This window comes from Mesoplodon mirus (assembly GCF_964341445.2).
Source record: "Mesoplodon mirus genome assembly, chromosome: 11".
Taxonomy (NCBI): Eukaryota; Metazoa; Chordata; class Mammalia; order Artiodactyla; family Ziphiidae; genus Mesoplodon; species Mesoplodon mirus.
Window position 1 is genome coordinate 96,670,338 of NC_138987.1, and position 22,307 is coordinate 96,692,644.

Genomic DNA, 22,307 nt, shown 5'->3' on the forward strand with positions numbered 1-22,307 from the left:
TAGGAGGCACTTTGATTCTGTTTCACTCAAAATAGAGCTGAGCCCAGAGGGATTCTGGTCAGATCTGGGACAAGCTGGTGGCAGCATTCATTTACTCAAATAGCATGTATTTATTTAGCATCTACTGTGTGCTCAGCAAAGCAGTGGGAGGGTACCATGTATGAAACAGTTTCTCCCGAGTTGCTGACAAACTTGCTTAAGAGTCACATATATGAAATAGTTAAAACAGACAAAAAAAAAAAAAGGTACGGACTAAATGCTGTGGAAATTCGGAGAACGAGACCGTTGGAGCAATCAAGGAAGGCTTCCTGAAAAAGTTCACATTAATTGTTCATTGATGCAACAAACGTTTACCAACTGCTTACTAAGTGCCAGGCTCTGAGGATACAGCAGCGAACAACTCAGAGTCCTTGCCCTCGTGGGGCTGATATTCCAGTGAGAAGAGGAGGACATCCAACATAGAATATAGAATCCAACATCCAATATAGAATCAGGTAGAGGTGAGTGCTATATGTAAAAGTAAAGCCGGGTGAGTAGGAGATAAAGATGTGGAAGAGGGCCACAAGAACTTAGAGACCAAAGCAAAGAGAGTAAGGGGTGTGGTTAGGCAGGGGTCGGATTCTGAGGCCTGGGAGGGGTTATTAGTCACGCTTTGGGCCTAAGGAGGGACCTCAGAAAACTACTGACACATCCTTTTCCTTTCTTTCATATTCAAATCATTGAGACATTCTTGAGAGTATGTAAGAAAAAAGAATGGTAACTCCCTACGTCTGCCTATCGCCCCCTTGGGGGAAGGGAACCAGGACCCGACTTTTAAGAATCCATGCCGCCCCTCGTACCTTGATGCATAATTCATGAACCTGTCGCGTTTCCACCCGCCCACTTCCCCTAAAGTCCCTTCCGGAAGCCCGGAACCGCAGTCGTGAAGGTTCGCCTCCTGCCCTTAGCAGAACCCACCTTCACTTCCGCTGTGGCGTCACATCCCTGGAGGGTCTACCGCGTCCCCGGGCAGAAGCTACTTCCGCCCCTACTTGTCGTAACTTCCGCCCTGAGTATGCTTGAGCGCTAACCGCGCCGGATGTGCTCTAGCTGCTCCCGGAAGTGACTCGACCTTTGCATTTTCACCCCCCCTTTCCCCATTGCCGCCCCCCCAACATTGCTATTTCCCTCCCTCCCCCCTTTTCGTTTCCGGCGCTCCCGCCTTCTCTCAGCCGCGGCTCAACTCCGAGCCAGTGGGGGGAGGGAGGGAGGGGGCGTGGAGGAATCGGGGTTCTCGGGAGCACGAGCTGCGGCACCACTTCCGGGTGAGTGTTAGGGGAGGGAGGGAGGGAGGGGGCCACCCACTGCCTAGCGCCCCCGCCCTGCGGGTGTCTCGCGCACGATCCGTGCGTGTGAGTGTGTGGGTCTGCCTCGCGCCTAAAGTGCGTGCCCGCGCGCTCGCCTGGCGCTATCCTCCTCCCCTCGTCCTCTCCGGGTCCTCCCACCGCACTCGGCTCCCTCCTTCCCAGCAAACGCCGCCCCTCCCGCTCTCTGGCTCCGGCTCTGGCGCCGCCGCAGCCGTCGCCGCCGGGTGAGTCTAGCGCCGCTGCAGCCGGCGCGCGCCGAGCTCTCTGCTCCTTCCCCCTCCCCTTTTCCTTGGCGGGGGGCGGGGAAGGGGGGGGTCCACGATGGGACTGTACGTGTGTCCGTCCCGGAACCGGAAGTGGTTGTGGAGGAGCGGGCGATGGGGAGGAATGGGGGGGTTTAGGGGGCGGGTGTCTGTCTGGTGGGTGGCAGAGTTCAGCTCCCTGGAGAGGAAGGAGGGGCGTCCCAAAGAAGGGTCTTAGAGGAAGGGGTGGTGGGCGACCTCAGGAGAAGGCGCCCAGGGGCTGTCTCAGGACAGCGAAGGTGTTTGGGGGACAGCCGGGGTCTCCAGTAGCTAGACCACTGTGCGGGCTGAGGGAGGTACTTCTTGGCGCAGGGCCTTGGGTAGGCAGGGGCGAAGTCCTCGCGGCGGGGGGGGGGGGAGGCCAGAGGAAGTGCCTGGGCCTGAACTGGCACTGTGCCTGACACAAGGGCTTGTGCATCCCCCCCGGGTCCTCAGCTTTGCCTTCTGAGCCAATGCTTGGGAGGCAGGGACGCTTCTCTTCTTCCAGCTCTTCTGTTCTCTAACCATCCCCACACACCCCCGCCCCCGCCCCCGGTTACCTGCGGCCCCGGGGGGACCAAGAAGAACCAGTGTCTGAGCCCAGGGGTGGACCCCACACACTGGTGGTAGAGTTCATCTTAGTTGCTGGGAATTGGATGTATTTCCCTTGTATCCACATAGGGGGTGGCCCTGCACTCCTGTTGTTCTATCCTTGTATCTTTGGATCGTTGGTCGGGGGTCCGCCTGCCTTCTGGACTGAGTGCCGATGGTCAAAGAATTCCTGAGGTTCTCCACAGTTCTCCGGTGGCTGCACCCTTACCGGCCCCTGTAACCCAGACAATTTGTTTACAGAAAGTTCAGGAGCCCTGGAAAGGACAAGGAATAAGACGACAGGAGGAAGAGAGAGAGAGGGTAAGACAATTTGGGGTTAATGGCTTTTCCAGTTTTGGGGGGCGAAGGGGTCATAATCAAATGGCCCTTTTGCGGACAGCGTGACAGAATTGTTCAAGTAATAGCAACTGTAATACTAGTGTTTGCTGTGGGAGAAAAATCGGCCTCTTCGTATTTATCTCTTGAGGATACCCAGGAAGTTTTGTGCAGAAAGTTGGCACTGTACCCCATCACCTTCCATTCCCACCAGTCCTCAACAAGAATGAGTTGTGAAATGCTCAAGTGAACTCACTAAGCAGTGTTGCATTGTGTCCAAAGGAGAAACTTATTCTGCTTTGGAGATAAATGGGCCCTAGTTGCCAGTGTAGCCTTTGTGGCATAGCTAATGGAATTGCTTTCCCGTGTTTGGAACAAGCAGAACTGAGTTTAGAGTGGAGTTTGTATCCTTAACGTTGCATCGGTGTTTGGAGTGGACCTGGTGAGTGATTAGAATCCGTGGTGTGATGTTACTTGAATTTGACATGGCAGGGTGAAGTTTGGGGGAAAAAACTGATTCGTGGGTAGTTCGAAGTAAAATGGATAAAACTGTATGGAGTAGACTTCAGAAGTAGCTCTGGAAGAATTCAGAATATGAGGTTTGATGGTGATTGAGTTTTAGGTTGCCTGAAAATGACAATATGTCGACCCAGCAGTTTGAGTTCAGAGCTTATAATCTTAGAGGTGTCTTCTGAGAACCAATTCCAGGCTGGTTTATGAAATTTATTCCCCATAGGTTTCTGAGCCAAGTTGGTGATTAACTATTAGGTGCATATTCCCTCTTCTCCAGACTTTTTTTCTTTGGTTTTTTCTTTCCTGCCTCACAGTGCGCAGATCCGTCAGTTAATAGTGGAACGGGCAGGGCATGGGGAACCACTATGGCGTTCTTCCTGCAGGGTGCAGGTACAGTGGTCCAGTGGTGCCCAGGGTACAAGGTGCTGGCTCAGATTGCCAGCTTTGTGGTGGTAGTGGTCCTGTTGGTCTCTTTGAGTATGGTGTGATGGTCTTTCCCAATAGAATTGGGATAAACCTGTTCTCAGTTATTTTGTACTTGGGAGAGTTCACAGTAGGAAGTCCCCAGATCCTATTGGGATGGCCCTTCTTGAATGCCCTTAGGACCTGAGAAAAAGATTTGTTTCCTAACCGAGGAAGAATGGTCCTGTGTGTTTCCTCACTTCAAGTCCTTAGCTAACATTGCAACCTTTCTGCAGTTGTGCATTCTGGAACAGTTTTTTTCAATAAAGTGTCTGAGATCCATGTGTCAAGTTCCTTCCTTTTTTCTTTTTCTTAATTAATTAATTTTTTTAGTTTTGACTGCGTTGGCTCTTCGTTGCTGCGCGCGGGCTTTCTCTAGTTGCGGCGAGCCGGGGCTGCTCTTCGTTGCAGTGTGTGGGCTTCTCATTGTGGTGGCTTCTCTTGTTGCGGAGCACGGGCTCTAGGCACGCGGGCTTCAGTAGTTGTGGCTCGCGGGCTCTAGAGCGCAGGCTCAGTAGTTGTGGTGCACGGGCTTATTTGCTCCGCAGCATGTGGGATCTTCCCGGACCGGGGCACGAACCCGCGTCCCCTGCATTGGCAGGTGGATTCTTAAACACTGCGCCACCAGGGAAGCCCCTCAAGTTCTTTCTGCAGTTGAATTTGAGTTGATTGTTCTTTGCATCTCTCTTTCTTGTTAGTGCTTCTAGTTGGTGATTAGTAAGCTGGGGGTTATAGATCTAATACTTTTGGGTAGTTCCTTTATAATTATGTGGTCTCCGTGTAATTTCTACTAATTGTCACTAATAGTCCTCATCACATGGAAGTATTTCTCTAACTCTCCTCAGGAGTACTTTGAGCATTTTATTCTTTTTCTTCTGTGTGTTGTCTCCATCTCAATTCCATGTGCCTTATGAATTTTTTAGGGGTTTTATACTCTTCCATCCTCTACCCAGGTAGAAATTTAGGAGAGTCATAAATTACTGAGAGTCATTTACTGATGTAGGGCGTAAACCTAGATTCTGAAAGCCTTGATTCCTTGGTCCATCCTCTGGCTACTAAATTGGGTTGGTGTATTTCATGATTTCCTAAAGGTTGGTTGTGTGAGACAATGTTATTTTCTTGAGAAAAGAAAACCATGCTTTATTTTGGGAGGAAAAAATGTAAAAATTGTAAGTACCAGGAAAGAAGTGGTGGTCTTCAGCACTGCTACGAAAACTGCAATGCTGGAGGCAGTGATGTCTTTATCCCTGGATGGCTGGTAGCACTGGGGAAGGACGGACAGATGGACAAAGGTCTGGTGCAAGAGTTCAAGTCCTCCTATGTGTTTCATGGACGTAACTTAATATTGTCCTTTTTCTTCACCTTCTCAGTCTTCCAAGATTTCTTTTGAGATTGGAAAAGGAGTATGTAGTTCCTGAACCTCTTGAAAGGAAAATGCTGTCCAACTTAATTATAGTAAACGTCCCTTCTTATTGGAGAGCAGCAGAGGCATGGTGCGGTAGTAAAGTTGGAATTAGAACCCAGATTTTCAATCTGCCAACATCATCTTTCCACCTACTGTGTTTTTCCTTCTTTCCTGAGCTTTGGGGCTGTAATAGAAGCCTACCTCTTCCTTCCCAGTCTAGGGTAAGCCCCTTCTGGTTTGTTTTTAATATGTTGGCATAATCATCAAAACTGATGCTCTGTGGGGAGTTCCTTGGTGGCCTAGTGGTTAGGATTCGGTGTTGTCACTACCGTGGTCTGGGTTCTATCCCTGGTCGGGGAACTGACATCCCGCAAGATACGCGGCGCGGCCAAAATATAAAACAAACAAACAAAAGAAAACTGGCGCTCTGTGTAGAGATGAAGTTTCCCTGTAATACCATTACTTTCTTCGGGTTTTAAGAATGTTCATATGTACGTACCTGGATGTCAGGATGGTTTGGTGGGCGTTCCTCCATGCGTGATAGAGAGTTGAAAGGAGAAGTGGTAAAACCACAGTTGGCAGGTATTTGAGTGAGCTGGTGCCAGGGCGCCCTGTGACACAACCCCAGGGGGCGCCATTTACATCACATTCTGGCCTCAGAACAGTTGACCCTTTCTCCGGTGTCATCCTGCAGGCAGATATTGCTTCCAGTTGGGCAAGCAGGGCTCCCCGTGCACCCCCTTTTGGGCGGATGTATTTATCAGGAGCCCACAGACACGTTTATCATTTTGTCCTAGGAGCAGCTGTGGTTCTGATCTTCAGCTTTGTTCTTTTAAGAACCAAAGCAGACTGAGAGACTGGGTATCCAGGGAGGTGGGGGGGCCTTTTCTTCTATTTACCCCTTCCGGACAGTCTGACCTTTTAATTCAGACCCTATCATTCTAAAATCAGTTATTTTGGTGGCCAGGTGAGGTTTCACTGGATGTGGACAGAGAATATCATCTTTCACTGCATTTTGCTGTCATTGAAAACTTCGTTTTTGGTGTTTGCTTTTTTTTTTTTGGCAGCCATGCTGTGGCTTGTGGGATATTACTTCCCTGACCAGGGATTGAACCCCTGGGCCCTTGGCAGTGAAAGTGTGGAGTCCTAACCACCGGACCACCAGGGGATTCCCTGAAAACTTCATTGCTGAAAGTATTTATTGAGAACTACCTGAAAAGTATATAGTCCATTTCTGGAAATAGTCTAAATTTTGATTTGTGAATCAAGCCCCAGCATCAGAGAGCACGTACTTAAGCTGGCCTCTTGTAGGACCCTTTTCTAGCTTGCTCTTTGGTCCTGGGTTCAGATCCCTGTTCTGCTATTTACTGTTTGCCTCCAGTTTCCTCGTTTGAAAAATGGGTAACACAACATTATAAATCAACTATATTTCAGTAAAATGTTTTTTAAAGAGAAAGAAGAAAGAAAAATAGGGATTGCACTATCCTGCTTCATAGAATTGTTGTGGGATTAAATGGTGTGGTGGTTGTAAAGTGCTCAGAACAGTACCTTGAACACAGTGGGCTCTTAATAGGTGCTGATGGTGGTGGTGATATTGTCCTCCAAGTCACTTCGTGCCCGTTTGTCACAACCTACAGGCCATGTTTGACTCAGAAGCTGCTTCCCCTGAGCCCCCGGCAGGACACTGAGAATGGATGTAGTTTGGGCCGGGGGAGGAGGCTTGTTCGCCAGGATCCTGAGGGCAGCCTTATTTTCAGGCTCTCAGTTCCTCCCTCCTAAATTCTCACATCCGTAATGCGTTTACTTCCTTGTCTCTTTAGGGGGATATCATGATTAGATCCTCCTTTCCTTTACTCTCCAGCCTGACTCTCTACTGCGTTTCCACCACAGCCATCACCCTTGTCGATTTCATGCCTCTCAGCTAGAAGGTTAGAGGGACGGGGGCTGGGGGTCCCAGTCGGAGCCCTTGGCTTGGCTTTCAGGGTCCGTACGCGTAGGCTGCTGCCAGTTGGTTCACCAAGTATGGAATTCCCTACTGGGTGATGGGTCCTGTGTTAGAGCTTGGGGGCAGTTCAGGATGTGGCCCCTGCCTCCCCCAAAGCCGGGCTAGATCGGGTCCCCTTACACTGTGATCTCGCTGTTTCTCAACGTCCATTGCCTACGGAGGGCCTGAGGCTCAAGGCCCTTTATAAAGCTGGCAGGGAACTGGGTGGCACCCCTGTGGAGAGTGTCTGGTTTTACTGTGTTTATAACTCGGGAAGCAGGATTTGTCTGTGCCTGACCCTCAGGGCATTTAAAGTTGAGTCTCATTTGTGTGAAGCTGTGGTAGCCACAGATTTGCTTGCTCTACTTTGCTACTTTTGGAGTAAAATAGGCTGAAATTCAGTTCTGCTTCCCTTTATAGGTTTTATGAAAATTCAGAGTGTTGTTCAATAGAGCAAAAAATGTGATGAGACTTCTGGAGAAGGACCAGGAACACCATTACATTTAGAGTGAGATCTTTTGCTTCACCTCCTTTGCTGAAGAACTTTCCTGGTTTCCTTAGTCACTGCTTGAGACCCAGTTTCTCTGCCCAGTCTACCCACCCATCTCTTAGAATCCCTGGTGTCCGCCTCCAGCATGTCCTCAGTGGGACCATGTGTGTGACCAGGCTACAAGTCACAGCGTCCCGTGAGTCCTCCTGCCCCTCCTGGAGCCTGGCCGCTCTTGGCCCAGAGCAGCACCGCGGTGTTAATGTTTACTCTCTCTCCTCCTCACTTCCCCTTCCCACCGGTGTCCTCCTCCGGCTTCACCTGCCTTCTGCCAGCCTGGATCTCTCTTGGTCCAGGCTTTTGGGAAGCTACTCCGGACCAATAGCCTGCCATTAAGCCTTGTTAGGAGAAGCGATCAGAGTGTGAAAATGAGTGGCGGGCTGCCTGGGTTCCGGACCCATCTGTGACTTGCACCGAGATTCTCAGGGATTCCTTTTCTTGCTCCTTATGCTTCCCTCCCCAGGTTTTAAGCTTGCTTGTCGTCAGCGTACAGAGGAGAGCTTGAACTCTTAGAGGTATAGTGTTTGAGAACTACAGAGGAGTCTGGTAATGTGTGTGTGTTCTGACCCACCATTGTCCCTGTTCTAAATCCCTTTAGGTGGAGATCTGGGGTGCTGGTGCTAGAAACAGTCCCCCTTTTTTTTCTGGCCGTGCCATGTGGCTTGCAGGATCCTAGTCCCCCGACCAGGGATTGAACCCGAGCCCTCGGCAGTGAAAGCGCAGATTCCTAACCACTGGACCGCCAGGAAATTCCCTAGAACCCCTTTTAAAACTGGTTAACTCCTAGGTCCTTACTGCTCAGTCCAGTGTGTGTGGTACCCAGTGCAGCATCACAGATGTTCTTAGACCTTGGTGGGATCCATGGGGCGTGGTCCCCAGATATCATCTGGTACCCCAAAGACCTTGATTCTGATTCTCGCCAATTTCATTCTTTAATTCTCTTGGACATTTTGTATTCTGGCCTAGAACCTTTTCAGGCTACAGGGAACGATAGACATGTCCGTTGGAACCCTTGAAATTTTTTATTTCAAGGAAGATGGATTTGAGGGATGAAAGGAGAGGAACAATGATAGGTACCCTGGCTGTTTTCAAGCCGATTGGTGATCTGCTTTGTGTGGACCTTGGGTCCATGCCTTCCTCTCTCATGACTTCAATTTCTCTTTTTGTCAGCCAAAGAAAGAAATACCAATTCTGTTTATTTGGGGTACAGGAAACATTGTGTGGGTAAATGAGATGTGCGTACGTTCTTTCACCAGCATCTGAACTGCGATAGCCTCTGTTGGATGGGGATGTAGTGGGGAGTGGCTCTGACCAGAGGGACTAATATGCTCGATCCTGAGGCCTTGACTACTCACTCCCAGCCCTGTGGGAAGAGACCCGGAGCTCCTCAGCGCCCCCTCCCCCTTGCTCAGCTGCGTCAGATGGTTCCTGAGTGTGATGTGGTCTCGTTCCCTTCTTCAGGTAGAATGGAAGAATCTCACTTCAACTCTAACCCGTACTTCTGGCCTTCCATCCCCACGGTCTCAGGACAGGTACGTGGTGTTTGGTTTTTTTACTTCTGCTCCACTGGGTACTTTTCTCAGCCCTGAGTAGCAAGTCCTATTACCGTGGACACTGAAGCAAGATAACTCCCATGCTGTTTCACCAGGCCCCCCATCGTTGAGAATTACACAGTGTTTCTGTTCAGCTTCTCTCTGGAAGCACAGATATTAACCACCCGCCTTTCGGTCCCCACAGAGGATGGACAGTGCAAGGTGCCGAGGGAGCGGACAGCCTCGGGACTCTCCCTCAGAGGCCACTGTCCCGTTCCTTTTCTTTCAGATTGAGAACACGATGTTCATCAACAAGATGAAGGACCAGCTGTTGCCGGAGAAGGGCTGTGGGCTGGCTCCGCCCCACTACCCCACCTTGCTGACAGTGCCTGCCTCGGTGTCCCTGCCCTCGGGCATCAGCATGGACACAGAGTCCAAGTCAGACCAGCTGACCCCACATAGCCAGGCGTCCGTTACCCAGAATATCACGGTGGTCCCTGTGCCGTCGACAGGACTGATGACCGCTGGTGAGCACCCTCCGCTCTTCTCCAATCTGAGGTGTTGATCTTCCACGATCAGTACCCCAGGCTGGAGGGCGCCAAGGACATGGGGAGTGGGATATGTGTTTGATTACTCAATCAGATTCTTATTAAGTGCCTACTGTGTGCCTAGCAATGCGCTAGGCATTGTGGGCGATACAAAGAAGTAGAAGATGCGGTCCCTGCCTTTGAGGAGGTGACATTCTTTCCTTCTCTGAATCAAGGCGTCTCCTGTTCTCAGAGGTGGAGAAGAGAAGGGAGTCAATCAAGGGGTAAATCTCACTGTTACTGGGGGCGGGGTGGGGACAGGGGTTAGGAGACCACTGTTTTTCTACAGGGTTTGGGGTTTCCTGTATACTCTGGGCGGGGGGGCGGTGGTGAGGGGTTAAATAGACAATGATCTGGGGAAAATGACGTAGGGCTAGGATCAGGACTGGGCAACATGACACCATCTCCTTTTTCTCACAATCCTAGGTCCCGGCTTGGTTATCACATCCCCCTCAGGCTCCCTCGTGACCACAGCCTCGTCAGCTCAGACCTTCCCCATTTCGGCTCCCATGATTGTCTCAGCTCTTCCCCCTGGCTCACAAGCCCTGCAGGTGGTCCCTGACCTCTCTAAGAAGGTAGCCTCGACCCTAACAGAGGAAGGAGGCGGCGGCGGCGGTGGCGGTGGCACTGTGGCCGCCAAGCCCCCCCGGGGCCGAAAGAAGAAGCGGATGCTGGAATCGGGGCTGCCCGAGATGAACGACCCTTACGTCCTCTCCCCTGAGGATGACGATGACCATCAGAAAGATGGCAAGACCTACAGGTAAGGATCAGAGCCGGGGCAGGATGGGGTGCGGCGCTCTCAGCTTCCCTGCCCCCATTGGGCTCTGCGCTCTGGCGGCTTCCACCTCAGATCCACGTGCATGTCAGGTGTTCTGTTGAGGGGTAGGAAGGTGGAGCTTCTGGCCCCTCTCTGGCTCCTCTTCCCCAGGATGCAGACCCATTTCACCCCTTCCTTTTTTGAGGTCTTCAGCATTGACTTATTTTGGGGTGACGTAATGGAATTTCTTTCTTGTAATGAGGCTTTAGACTGGGTTTGAGACTCTTGTCTCCAGCTCCTTTTTGGTTTCTACATTTTCCATTCCTATTTTTTCAAGAAACATTTCTGGTAAGCCCCTAACCTTAACCGGTGTGCTATCCACCGGTTCTTGGGCCGTATTTGAGCATTGAGCCTGCCTGACCCTGCATGGTTGGGATGATGGGAGGGGTCTGTATAAAAAGGTGGAACGATTAGGATACCTCCCCTTCCCCCCTGTGGAATATATGCTTGTGAAATGGCTGTTTGCTCACTTTCTCATTCATGGAAGTTCTTTTGATCCTCCACTTCCTTTAAGTCGTCCGTTGCCAAAAAGCATTATAAGCATACTTGCATGTGGTACTATACAAAAATAATTACATATCTAAACTCCCTGCCCTTTGAAAGGTGGAAATCTTTTAATCCCCTTGAGAACTGTCAAGGGCCCTAGTGGGTTTGGGGAGTCTGGTCCCAGTGTACAGAGTGGAATAACCACCGTCACAGCTTTGACGCAGACGGGTAGATGTGCATGGCTGGGAGACTGGGTCTGTCCTTAGTGTACCGAGATGGGCAATGTTGTTCCCATTTTAGGAGCGAAGGGAACTGCGGCACAGGAAATGGACAGAGCCTTGGGCTCATGGATTCAGTTCCCGGCTCCACCACGAACTTGCTGTGTGACCCTGGGCAAGTCCTTTTCCCCTCTCTGGGCCTCAGTTTCCTCATCTGTAAAATGGGGAGAATTCTGTTTATGCCTCCCAGTTGTTGGGAGTATATATCAAATGAGATTTGAAATGTTGGGAACTTCGAAAGAGATGAGAAATAGTCATCATTTAGCATTTACTTTCTTGTGTTGTACACGTCTACCATGGAGAGTTCAGAGCGTTTAAATCCGTCTTTGTAAGTCAAAATGAGGGGAGTGTTGCTGTGCAGAAAGTATTGAGCACTGCAGAATTCCAGCTTATAATCTGGAAGTTCACTGCAGCTTTATTATTACAGGTGTAGCCCACTTTATACAGTAAAAGTGTTCCTGAGCAATGCTTACATCATACCATATTATAAAGGTAGTTGACAAGTTTGGTTCATGTAAAGGTATCATACATTCCATGAAATGAAAATCCCTTTTAAATTTATTTTGTCGAAATTTGGATTTTTATGTGTTGGCTTAAAGTGAGGTCATTGTGACATGGAGCTACGCCTGAACAAGACCGGTTGTTGCAGGAACGGTGGGAGGGCTCCCTGACACTCTGTAGGGCCCTTCACGTGGATCAGTGTCCTCTGGTTCTGCCAAGGTTTCTCTCTCTTTGTCTTCCGGACCCACATTAAAGCTATTTCTGGATTTCCCACACTGTGCACGTGTAAAGAAATGTGAATGTACAATTGGAGGGCAGCCCTGATAGGACTTTCCACACACTACCTCCAGGTGACTAAAGAGAACTCTGAATTTAAGGGGCACTGATTATGTTATAGGTAAACGGAATTTCTTGAGAAACCCAGAACTGAGGTTCCAAAGGAATCTTTTTAATCATGAAGAATCCCCGTTTCGATGGCAGCTGTGGGTCAACCACATCCATCCCTGTGGTCTGTGGCATTTGACTGGGTATTGGGGGAACTGCGTTCTTTTGCTCTGGGCAAGTCCACTTATTTCTAGTAAAATTTGAAGACCAATCATGGCCCTCATCTATCCTGTGGAAATGTTCTCAGGGAAAATCAGAGTATCTGAAAGTGTTTTTGAACATCTTAGGGAAAAAAGGGTTGATAATTCACTTCAAAGCGGTTCCTGTAACCAAGGCCATTGCCCTGCATGCCTCCAAGGGAGCACCCTTGTGGTGTCGGGTGTGAATGGTGCCCCCTGGAGCTGTGCGCCCAGCGACACGGCCACTGCCCACTGCCACAGCTCTCCTAATCGGGTTTCTTTCCCAGCACCTGACACCTTGCATTAGGCTTGTACTTATTTGGCTTCTCTGTAGTTTTCGTGTTTAAACATTTCTGGCAGATGATAGGATGGTCCAGCTTCCCCCCTGGATACCTCCTGTGTGAGGAGTCTTAAGGTTAGGTGAGACTGAATCACTGTTCGCCCTTTGGCAAACTGCTTTACCTTTCTGAGCCTTTGTGCTCCTTTCTGTAGAACAGGGATAGTACTTGCCGGGTTGTTTTAAGGAGCGGAAACAATGTGTTTAAAGGACCTGATTGGAGCCCGGCAGTGTCAGCGCAACGACAGGTGGCAGCCGTTACTACCGTTATTATTATGTTATCGTTACGATTGTCCTTATTACGCTCACACCTCTGGAGACAGCTCATTGTGTTGCCAGTCCATTACTGATGAATTTAAGGTTTGCAGATTCTTCTCTAGTTGCAAACTTTGAGGAAGAGGGTTATTTTCTCTTCTATAACTAATTTCAGGTTAAGGGGTGCAGTTATGTGTTCAGCCTTGACAGGCAAACTCGTGAGGTTTGGTTTGAGCTAAAATCATTCCACCTGTCTGAGAAACCTTAGTGGAGGGAAGTTATTTTGTAACTCTGGTGCAGTTCCTCTCCAAGTGACAACGTGTCTAGTTTTCTAACCTCAGTTTTAGTGAAATGTATAGTGCCGTGAGCTCACTCAGCTCTGGTGCTGCTGAAATTAACGCGGTTTTATCGTTAGAGAATGCTTGGCTTACCATTGGCTATCCTGGGTGTTTGCTGGCCCTTTTGGGGGCAGTTATTTATCTCTCCATTTTACAGACCAGAAAATTGAGGTCTAGATTGATGAGCAAGCCTGTAACTGAACCCTGAGTAGAGCCCCGGTGTCCAGACTTCCGTTGGCTGTGTCCTTTGGACCCTGCTAACTATAAACAGAACCTCCTACCCTCCCACACAATGGTTGGGCATCCCCGACAACAGCCAGGGGTTGGTAAACAGGTAATCGGATTTCTTTCAGTATTATCAAGTGACTAGAGAACTAGAAATTGGCCTCAATGATTGGATTTTTAATGGAAGCATTAATACAGGAACAATACCCCCAAGTAACAGTGGTCTCTTCTTCTCTGAGGAGCTCAGAGTTCTTTTCAGTCTGCATCTCAGTTATTCTCTAATATTCTCTTGGGATCAGGAAAGAAGCAGAAGTCACCCTTCACCATCCTAAGCCCCTCCTAGAGAGAGAAGTTGGGGGGGACCCAGAGAAGAGGGACTTGCCCCAGTTGCCTGGCTTCTAGGCTGCGGCCGTTGCTACCAGCCCACATTGTGTGCTGGTGAGTTGTTTGAGTGATAGGGTTCTAGCTCACATATAGATAGCTTTCGCCCAGTAAAGTCTGAATGGTTGTGACTTATCTTGCCCACAGGCCTCCTTATTCGATAGTGTTGGGCAGTATCAGAGCAGGAAGAAGGATTACCAGCTCAGATGATGCATGAAAGTGTATTCAGATGATACGGTTGTCAACCCCAAGTGCTGGCATTGTGCTAGGAAAGAGGAGAGGTTTAGCGGGGAAGCTCAGCATTTTGCCAGTCTTTTTCTCCTTAATATTCGAGGGATACAACCCACTCCAGCAGTTACCTTGGCTCATTGCAGAAGTAATTCTCACTTGATTGCTAGGGGGCCGGGGGATGGGGGGAGTCGGTGGAACATCAGATCCAGAGCAGAGGCTGGACGTGTGGTTTGGGAAAGCCCCCTCCAAATAACCCTGATTAATTCTTCACCTCATCCCTCTAGAAATCACTGGCAAAAAGGAGAAAATCTGAGAGAAGACAGTTATCTGAGGAGACAGGAGAAAAGTCCTCTGAGGAATCTAGTCAGGTTGTCCTCATTGTCCCCTCAGGAGCTTGAGGATTACCTGAGGGGTGTACTTTCTCCACGGGAAACTGGGGAGAGGGGTTCTTCAGAAGTCTGAGGTCAAGTTACAGGCAGAAGGAAAACAGAGGTTAGGTGATATTCCTGGTCCGGTGAAAGCCATGTCAGCCCAGGGCCTGTAATAAGACTTTTCCTGTCTTACCTGGTTGAATTCTTGTTTATGTACACACTTAGGGAGTCCAGGCGTTTCAGCAAACACTTATTAAATACTTGCGTTGGGCTGTATTAGAAGTGCAGGCTGTAAAGATAGATAAAATAGAGCTCCTCCTCTCGAGGGCCTCGCGTTGTCGCTGCAACAGAGGAGAGATCAGATAGGTCGGCATCTTTGGAAGCGGAGGGGCGGGTTCAGCGACGCCCTCTCGGCAGGCAGGGTCCTAACCGCTGCCCTCCCTTGGCCCAGGTGCCGGATGTGCTCCCTGACGTTCTACTCGAAGTCGGAGATGCAGATCCACTCCAAGTCACACACCGAGACCAAGCCCCACAAGTGCCCGCACTGCTCCAAGACGTTCGCCAACAGCTCCTACCTGGCCCAGCACATCCGTATCCACTCGGGGGCCAAGCCCTACAGTTGTAACTTCTGTGAGAAGTCCTTCCGCCAGCTCTCCCACCTCCAGCAGCACACCCGGTAAGGCTGCTCTCAGTCTCCCCACGGCTCCCTGCCGTGGACCCCTCACCCCGAGGCCACGTGGCCCACGCCTCCTCTTTTCTCCACGTGTTTTCTTTTGTCCCTTTCAACTCTGCCGTTTGGGAGCCTCGATTCTCTCCCACTGCTGTCTGTGAAAACTAAACTCCGTACCCCCGCAGCTTGGGGGTGGTGCCTGGAAAATTGTGCTCTCGGTCCCAGAGTCTGGAACGACTTGTGTGGCTTCTCTCTGTGTCTGTGTTTGGAAATCTTCTGCAGAGCAGGCCCTGCTTTTACTATATGCTTCAGTTCAGAGCCAAGGTGTGCATTCAACCTCAGGTCCATGGGGAACAGGCGGTGTTGGTCTTTGTTCAAATTACTGTTTGCAAGCAGGGTGTCTGTGGTGAGTGTGTGACCTTGGCACAAAGCAGAGGGCTGACGAGACCGAAATCTTTAAGGTTACAGGAGCCAGGGGTGCAGCTCTTCATCATCTCACTGCCATTCTAGCCACCGACTTAAGATCCGCAGCAACCTAGATGTGGGTGTCCTCTTCACGAGCCTCTCCAGGCCGGCGCGGGTTTGTGGGGGAGGGAGGAGGGGTGCTCTCATCCGTCAAGCAACATCATTTCACCCAGCGGAGAGCCGAGCCCGTGGTGTCGAACCGCTCCCTCCTCCCCCCTTCCCTCCTCTCCTCTCCGGCAGGATCCACTCCAAGATGCACACGGAGACCATCAAGCCCCACAAGTGCCCGCACTGCTCCAAGACCTTCGCCAACACCTCCTACCTGGCCCAGCACCTCCGTATCCACTCGGGGGCCAAGCCCTACAACTGTTCCTACTGCCAGAAGGCCTTCCGCCAGCTCTCCCACCTCCAGCAGCACACACGGTAAGGGAGAGTGGCGGGCTACTGCCCCCGCCCCGCTGGCATGCCCTCCCCACCCCCGCCCCGGACACACACAACAACCCGCATGCGGGGGGCGGGGGAGAGACCCGGCTGGAGGAGAGAGCTGGCCGGAGGAGAGCGCAGCTGGCATCTGGGAGGAAGACCAAGCAAGAGTGGAGACGCAAGTGGACGCTCAGAGCGCCTTTCTGGGGCAGAAGCGGCGCCGAGGAGACACAGTGACTGTGGGACATTCCCTGATCCGAGGGAGGAGGGAACTCACTGGGAGCGGAGCCGACGTTTCCTGCCCTCATCCCCTCCCTGGAGACACGTGTGCACGCATCCTGCAAGATTCTCTCCTCGATGCCGAAGCAGGGCCACTTGGTTGGAGAAGACCATCCCTCTAGCCCTTAGGGCACCGATTATGAACGGGAGGAGGTAGAATCAGACCCCAGCTGGGTACCAACCCAGCGACACCTGCGGCACCAAGCAAGGCTCCGAGGGGCGTCTGGGCTACAGGAGAGAACAAGGCGCAGCGTCAGCGCTCACAGAGAACCGGCACGTGAGACGGAAACGCTCCTGCTCCGTAAGGATGCGCACCTCGTCCCGTGAACCTGGAGTGGCTCGGAGGTGAGCCCGCCTCCCGGAAGAGCTGATGGTCTCCTTCGGCGGGGTCTCAAGTTGAGCTGGAGTCCGGACTCCTGCTGGCTACAGGCCTCCTCTCCCGGCTGCTTCCGGAGGTGGTGATCCCCCTTAAAGCGGTCCGACAGCTCGCTTCTCAAAGAGGAGGAATCGGGCTTTCCTCACAAGGAGACGTGTCCTGCGAGGCTTTCAGGATTTTATACCCGGGATCTCGAAAAGCACCTGGTCACAGAGATGCTTCTGAAGTACCTGCCGAGGAGCAGGGGGTCTGCCAACCCTCAAGTCCTTGGCTCGTCTCAGCAGAGGGCCCTATAGTGTTTGGAAGGAGGTCAGATCAGTAGTAAACTAGGCGTTTCCTGCCGTGAGGGGCTGAGCTGGGAAAAGCCCCGAGGAGCTTCCACCAGCATCGAGGTTGCTGCCGCCCTTCACGGTTCGCATAACTCTGTGCTTTGCTTTGACCCCAGGACTTTCTCTGGGATCGGTGCTAAGGCTGAAGGGGTACTTTCTGGCTGTATGTTGGGGGCCAAGGGAGAAGTGTTATGTGTTTCTTTTTTCTCGCCGTGTGTTTATCTCACGTTTCTGAACTCTCGTGAGGGCCGGTGACTGTAGGAGCTGCCTTGGCTGCCAGATCGTGGCCTCCCTGCGCCTTGGCTGCCAAGCCCCCGGCCCTCCCCCAGCAGACAGGAGCCCAGCTTGAGCGGAGTGGTGCGGGCAGCGAGCAGCAGTCGGGCCCGCTGGCCTGAGCCGGCGTCTCCTGGAGACCCACCCTCTGCTCCCAGAGGAGGCCTGTTAAGGCGCTGATCCCTGAGCGGCCTTGCTGATGTCCTTCCCCTTTCTTCTTCTCTCATCCTGTGCAGAATCCACACCGGGGATAGGCCGTACAAATGTGCACACCCGGGCTGCGAGAAAGCCTTCACACAGCTCTCCAACCTGCAGGTAGGTGTTCCACCCTCCACACGAGGCCTTGAGTCTAAGACTTGGGGTCACAGTGCCGTTTGACTAGTACAGTGGTTCTCAAACTTTTTCAGGATGCTTTATGTTCTTAACAGTCACTGGGGAACCCAACGAGCTTTCATTGATGTGGGTAACACCTAATTACATAGACATTAAGAAACTGAAAAACTATTTAGTAATTTGTTTAAAAATAACAAACCCCATTGTACATTAACATAAATAACATATCTCTTAACCTCCCTCCCCGCAAAAAGAAGTTTAGTGAGAAGAACGGCATTGCTTTATGTTTACGCACGTTTCTCTAAGGTCTGGCTTACTAGAAGATGGAGAGATTCTCTTACCTGCTGCGTTCAGTCTTTACGATATTACACATCACGTAATGTCTGTATAGTCATGGAAGAATGAGAGTGAAAAGGCACACAGTGCCGCCTTATAATTATTACTATTTTGAAAATAGTTTTGACCTTGTGGGCCCCCTGAAAAGGTCTTGGTGTTCCCTGGCAATCCCCATGCCTCCCTTTGAGAACCACTGGACTAGTGGGACCAGGCGTAGCCGCCATTCTGACTTCAAGGATCCTGCAGGATGCTGCTTCCCTTAGCTGGTAGCGCCTGAAATTTCATTTGCAGCCATTTCTGCTGCCTTCGGACGGAAGAGAACCCAGGAGGCCTGGCACCCAGCCCAGGGCTTTCCATTGAGGTCAAGGAGGCAGGAGGGCAGAGTCTGGCGCACCCGCCCTGATTTCTCCTTATTTTCTCAGTCCCACAGGCGGCAGCACAACAAAGATAAACCCTTCAAGTGCCACAACTGTCACCGGGCGTACACAGACGCAACCTCGCTGGAGGTGCACCTGTCCACGCACACGGTGAAGCATGCCAAGGTGTACACCTGCACCATCTGCAGCCGGGCGTACACGTCGGTGAGCACTCGGAGCCCCCCTCCCCTCCCCTGCCAGCGGCTTCCCCCCGCCTTTCCGATAAAGAGCTGCCGCAGTGAATACACCCCATCCATCCCTTGCTCCAACTTGCCAGGATCAGTAAAGAGAACAGAAATTGAAAAGACCCAGAGCTGAGGAGTTTGGGGGATGCCTGGTCCCTTAAGCCTATAGCGACTGCTCAGCAGTGATTCTTCATTTTACTTAGACATAGGACAAAAGACAGCGTCTTGAAATTGTGAGAGACGAGAGATTTCAGTTAGATGTTTTCCATTAGACTCCAGAAAAAGGTGGTCAGGTTGTTCCATTCAGAGATCTTTGAGAAAGTGATAGCTTTCCCTGTGCCAGTTGAATGCCCACGGTTACCCTAAAGGTCTCCGCCTTGTCCACCCGGTGCAAGCACTGAGAGTGGCTCATGGGGAGAACCTGCGTGGCTCTAGAGCACCTCTGTATAAGCGTCGTTCTGTTCAAGGTAACAGCCCAGGGTGCTGGTTACAGGGAGCTTCCTTCCTCCTCTTTCTTCCCTCAACCCCTCTTCCATCCCCCTCAGGAAACGTACCTGATGAAGCACATGCGCAAACACAACCCTCCTGATCTCCAGCAGCAGGTGCAGGCGGCGGCGGCGGCGGCGGCAGTGGCCCAGGCCCAGGCCCAGGCCCAGGCCCAGGCCCAGGCTCAAGCGCAGGCCCAAGCACAGGCCCAGGCCCAGGCCTCCCAGGCTTCGCAGCAGCCACAGCAGCAGCCGCCACAGCCTCCGCACTTCCAGTCCCCGGGGGCGGCCCCCCAGGGCGGGGGTGGCGGGGACAGCAACCCCAATCCCCCGCCCCCGTGCTCCTTCGACCTGACCCCCTATAAGACGGCGGAGCACCGCAAGGACATCTGCCTCACCGTCAGCACCAGCACCATCCAGGTCGAGCACCTGGCCAGCTCGTAGAGACCTGTGCTGCCGTCCCCCGGGGAGAGGGGAGAGAGGCTCTGGTCCCTTCTTCCTCCAGCTCCTCCTGGTGGGAAAAGTCCTCTTCTTCCTTGACAGGCCACGGCTCCATCTCCTTGGGCCTCAGGCATGGCCTTCTCTCACAGGATGCCATCCTTATTGTCTCAGCTCCTCTTCCGAAGGGACGTCAGCCCTCCCGAATGGCAGAGGGGTTCTGAGCTGGTCGCGTGATCCAGCAGCCTCCCGCCTAAGCGTAGCTTTTAACATTGGGGGTTGGTGCTCAGGGGAGGGGTTTGCTATGACCTCATAGAGACTTTTCCAGCGTGGGCACTTACTCTCTCCTCACCCTCGTAATCCTCCAAGCTCGGGCTGACAGAGGACTAGAGGCTGGCACTCCCAGACGGCACAGAGGAGGGAGCCCTAAATGCAAGCAGCCTCCCGTTCTGTTCTTGCCTGCAAAGGAACAGGGGCTCCTCCCGTGCCCCTGTCCCTGGGAGCCGTTTTCTTCCCCTCACGATCTCACTTCACTTCCTACCTGATGCTGGAGGGAGGTCTGGGGCGGGTCAGACCCCCTTTATTTGTAAAGGGGCAAGGGCCAAGATGTGGTCCCCAAGGGGCCGGAGATCCCCAGAATGGCCGACGGTGGCTTAGAAGTGTGGGTTATGGTTTTCCTTGGAGCCTCGCCCCTTCTCTGCCAGCCGAGGCCCTGTGCTCAGTCTCCCCGTCCCCAGCCTAAGGAGCTGCGGGTTCTTTATGAAACCCCACAATAAGGGGGCTGCAGAGAAGGGAGAGTTCGGGGCAGATGCAAGGACTGGACTTAGCTCCCTAGGTGCCGCGGTCAGTTGCCGGACACGGATTTATATATAAATATATATATATAAATATATATATACCCACTCATCACGGCCATCTTTGTTGTAACCATTTCTGTGTTTATAAATGCATTATCTCTGAGAATTTTCATATTTGATGTTTTGTTTATTTTTGTCCCTTTTGTTTTTCTCCACCCTGTCTTCTGGCCAATGGCATTTTTATTTCCTTTCGTCTTTTTTTTTTTTTTTTTTTAAATCACGGCAGATTTCAGAGAAAAGAGAAAATGGAAAAAAAAAATCAGGAAACCAGTTGTTATAAAGTAATTTAAAATGAGGAAAAAAAGAAAAACTTATGTACAAAACCAAGGGGTGTTTTTAGAACCTTGTATAGAAATAAATTCGTGTAAAAGGATCAGAGGCAGTGGAGCTACTGATGTGAGTGTAAGCGTGGGAAACAGCTATTTGGGGAGATGTTCAAGGCGAGTACTAAGGATTTACAGTAGAGTGTGCAAACGGTAAGGACGAATGCTGTGTGATGGGGCTGTGTGTGTATCCCTGGCCATAGAAGGGCACAACTTTGAAATTTCTGAAGTGAAACCTTGGTTTATGAGGGTTTCCTACACACAAATCCTGCTGTGAGGACTGCGTCGCCTAAGGTGTAGGAGCAGGGTTTCAGTCGTGCGTTAACAAGATACCTCGAAGCTCTCCCTATCCAGGAAACGGAAGCACGGCCTCCTGGAAGGACCTGCGCTGCTGCCAGAGCATCCGTGGGCTCAGTGCTGATTCCAGCTGGCATATCCTGTGGCACCTAAAACCAGAGGTTTCCAGTGGTGGAACCCGTAACCGGGATAGAAGAAAGAAACAGGACAGTTGTAGTTGAGGGGTAGAGTATGGGCGGGAAACCCGGACCTGCGCCCTGGCTCCCCCGTCCGCCAGCGTGGGCCGCAGTGCTGCTTCAGCTGTTAGACGAAGGGATTGGGCCAGATCACCTCCAAGATTCCTTTCTGAAAACTAAAAATCTTTAAGCCCTGAAAAAGTTGTGACAAAGCTCCCACGTCTGACAACGTGGCCATCCTGTGTGGGGCTGCTGGGCGGCCACGCTCGTTAGCTGGTGGCGTGTGGATAGGCAATGAAATAACACCTCTGAGCTCAGGGCTCGGGCTCTTGTGTGGGCATCCAAAATAGTCTCAGTCTGTGGTGTGACACTAACGACTGTATCACATATGACCAAACGTGCAGTGCGTGTTTCCTGCATATTTACTACTTTCCCTCCTGTTCTCACCAACTGTTGAATTGACATTGAGAGCCCTACCTTCATCACAGGTATTACAACCAGCGCCTCCTTTGAAGGGTACCCTCGCACTTCAACAGCAACAACCCTATGAAGTGCGCAGTGTTCCAGGCATTTGATAGAGAAGGAAACAGGCACGGAGATTAAATTATCCAAGGGCCTGCCGCTTGCAATTAGAGGGACGTCTTCTAGGTTCTATTGCTCTGTCTACCACCTGCTCAGTAGTAAACCTGGGGTTTCACCTTGCCCTTTTTTACATGTTTGAGCTAAATTATGTGGCTGAAATGTTTCACCGAAAACCTGCCACGTGGGCGTTCCCTGGTTGCCTAGTGGTTAGGGTCTTGGGCTCTCACTGCCGCCACCCGGCTTAACTCCCTGGTCGGGGAACAACCCGCGAGCCGCGGCACAGTCAAAAAAAAAAAAACACCAAAACCTGCCATGTGACATTAATACTTATTATTAAGAACGCGTGATTTGGGGTGACAATGATCTCCAAAACTGTCTTACACTCTCCGGCTCTGGGCGTTGAGTTCTGCGTCCCTGGTGTGGTGGCGGCCTGTCGTGCACTTGGTGGCTTTCCATCCGGACGAGGAGCGTAGTTGTCGCTGTGATGTCGCGGACCAGGGTGATAGTGGGCATCCAACTGGCCCCGTTGTGACAGCTCCGTGCCCCAATCCTTTCAGAATTATGGTGCCAGTTAACATCGTACACAAACTCGAATAAAAAGGGAGACAAACAGGAGGGCAAGGCCGGAAGCACCCCGTCACTTTACAAGCGAGAACGTCCTCAAGTGACAGGAACCCTGACACAAGGTGTGGAGAGT

The 22,307-nt window shown here is 51.5% G+C and overlaps 1 protein-coding gene across 18 annotated transcripts; it reads left to right on the top strand.

The window, feature by feature from the left end:
- The first annotated feature begins 1,125 nt into the window (after positions 1-1,125).
- On the top strand, positions 1,126-21,221 carry ZNF384 (zinc finger protein 384). 18 transcript variants are annotated; one of them, XM_082635532.1, is made up of 16 exons: positions 1,321-1,570; positions 2,480-2,539; positions 6,755-6,862; positions 7,339-7,426; positions 7,929-7,980; positions 8,636-8,689; positions 8,927-8,997; positions 9,287-9,524; positions 9,761-9,808; positions 10,011-10,344; positions 11,188-11,280; positions 14,819-15,043; positions 15,743-15,925; positions 17,419-17,497; positions 18,274-18,432; positions 18,998-21,219. In XM_082635532.1, exons 7-16 carry the CDS (start codon positions 8,932-8,934, stop codon positions 19,379-19,381), a joined length of 1,809 nt encoding a protein of 602 aa, XP_082491658.1. In that variant the 5' UTR covers positions 1,321-1,570; positions 2,480-2,539; positions 6,755-6,862; positions 7,339-7,426; positions 7,929-7,980; positions 8,636-8,689; positions 8,927-8,931; the 3' UTR covers positions 19,382-21,219. The 18 variants fall into 18 exon arrangements, with proteins under 18 accessions (XP_082491646.1, XP_082491654.1, XP_082491657.1 ...); XM_082635516.1 differs by having other exon boundaries at positions 8,636-8,685; XM_082635530.1 differs by lacking the exon at positions 8,636-8,689.
- The last annotated feature ends 1,086 nt before the right edge of the window (positions 21,222-22,307 follow it).

Excerpts from the sequence above, each read along its gene's own strand:
- ZNF384 (XM_082635520.1), top strand. The coding sequence starts at position 8,932 with ATGGAAGAATCTCACTTCAACTCTAACCCGTACTTCTGGCCTTCCATC. Across the intron at positions 9,525-9,760 it reads GACAGGACTGATGACCGCTG|GCGTCTCCTGTTCTCAGAGG; the intron begins GTGAGCACCCTC and ends CTCTGAATCAAG. Across the intron at positions 11,281-14,818 it reads AACTTGCTGTGTGACCCTGG|GTGCCGGATGTGCTCCCTGA; the intron begins GCAAGTCCTTTT and ends CCCTTGGCCCAG.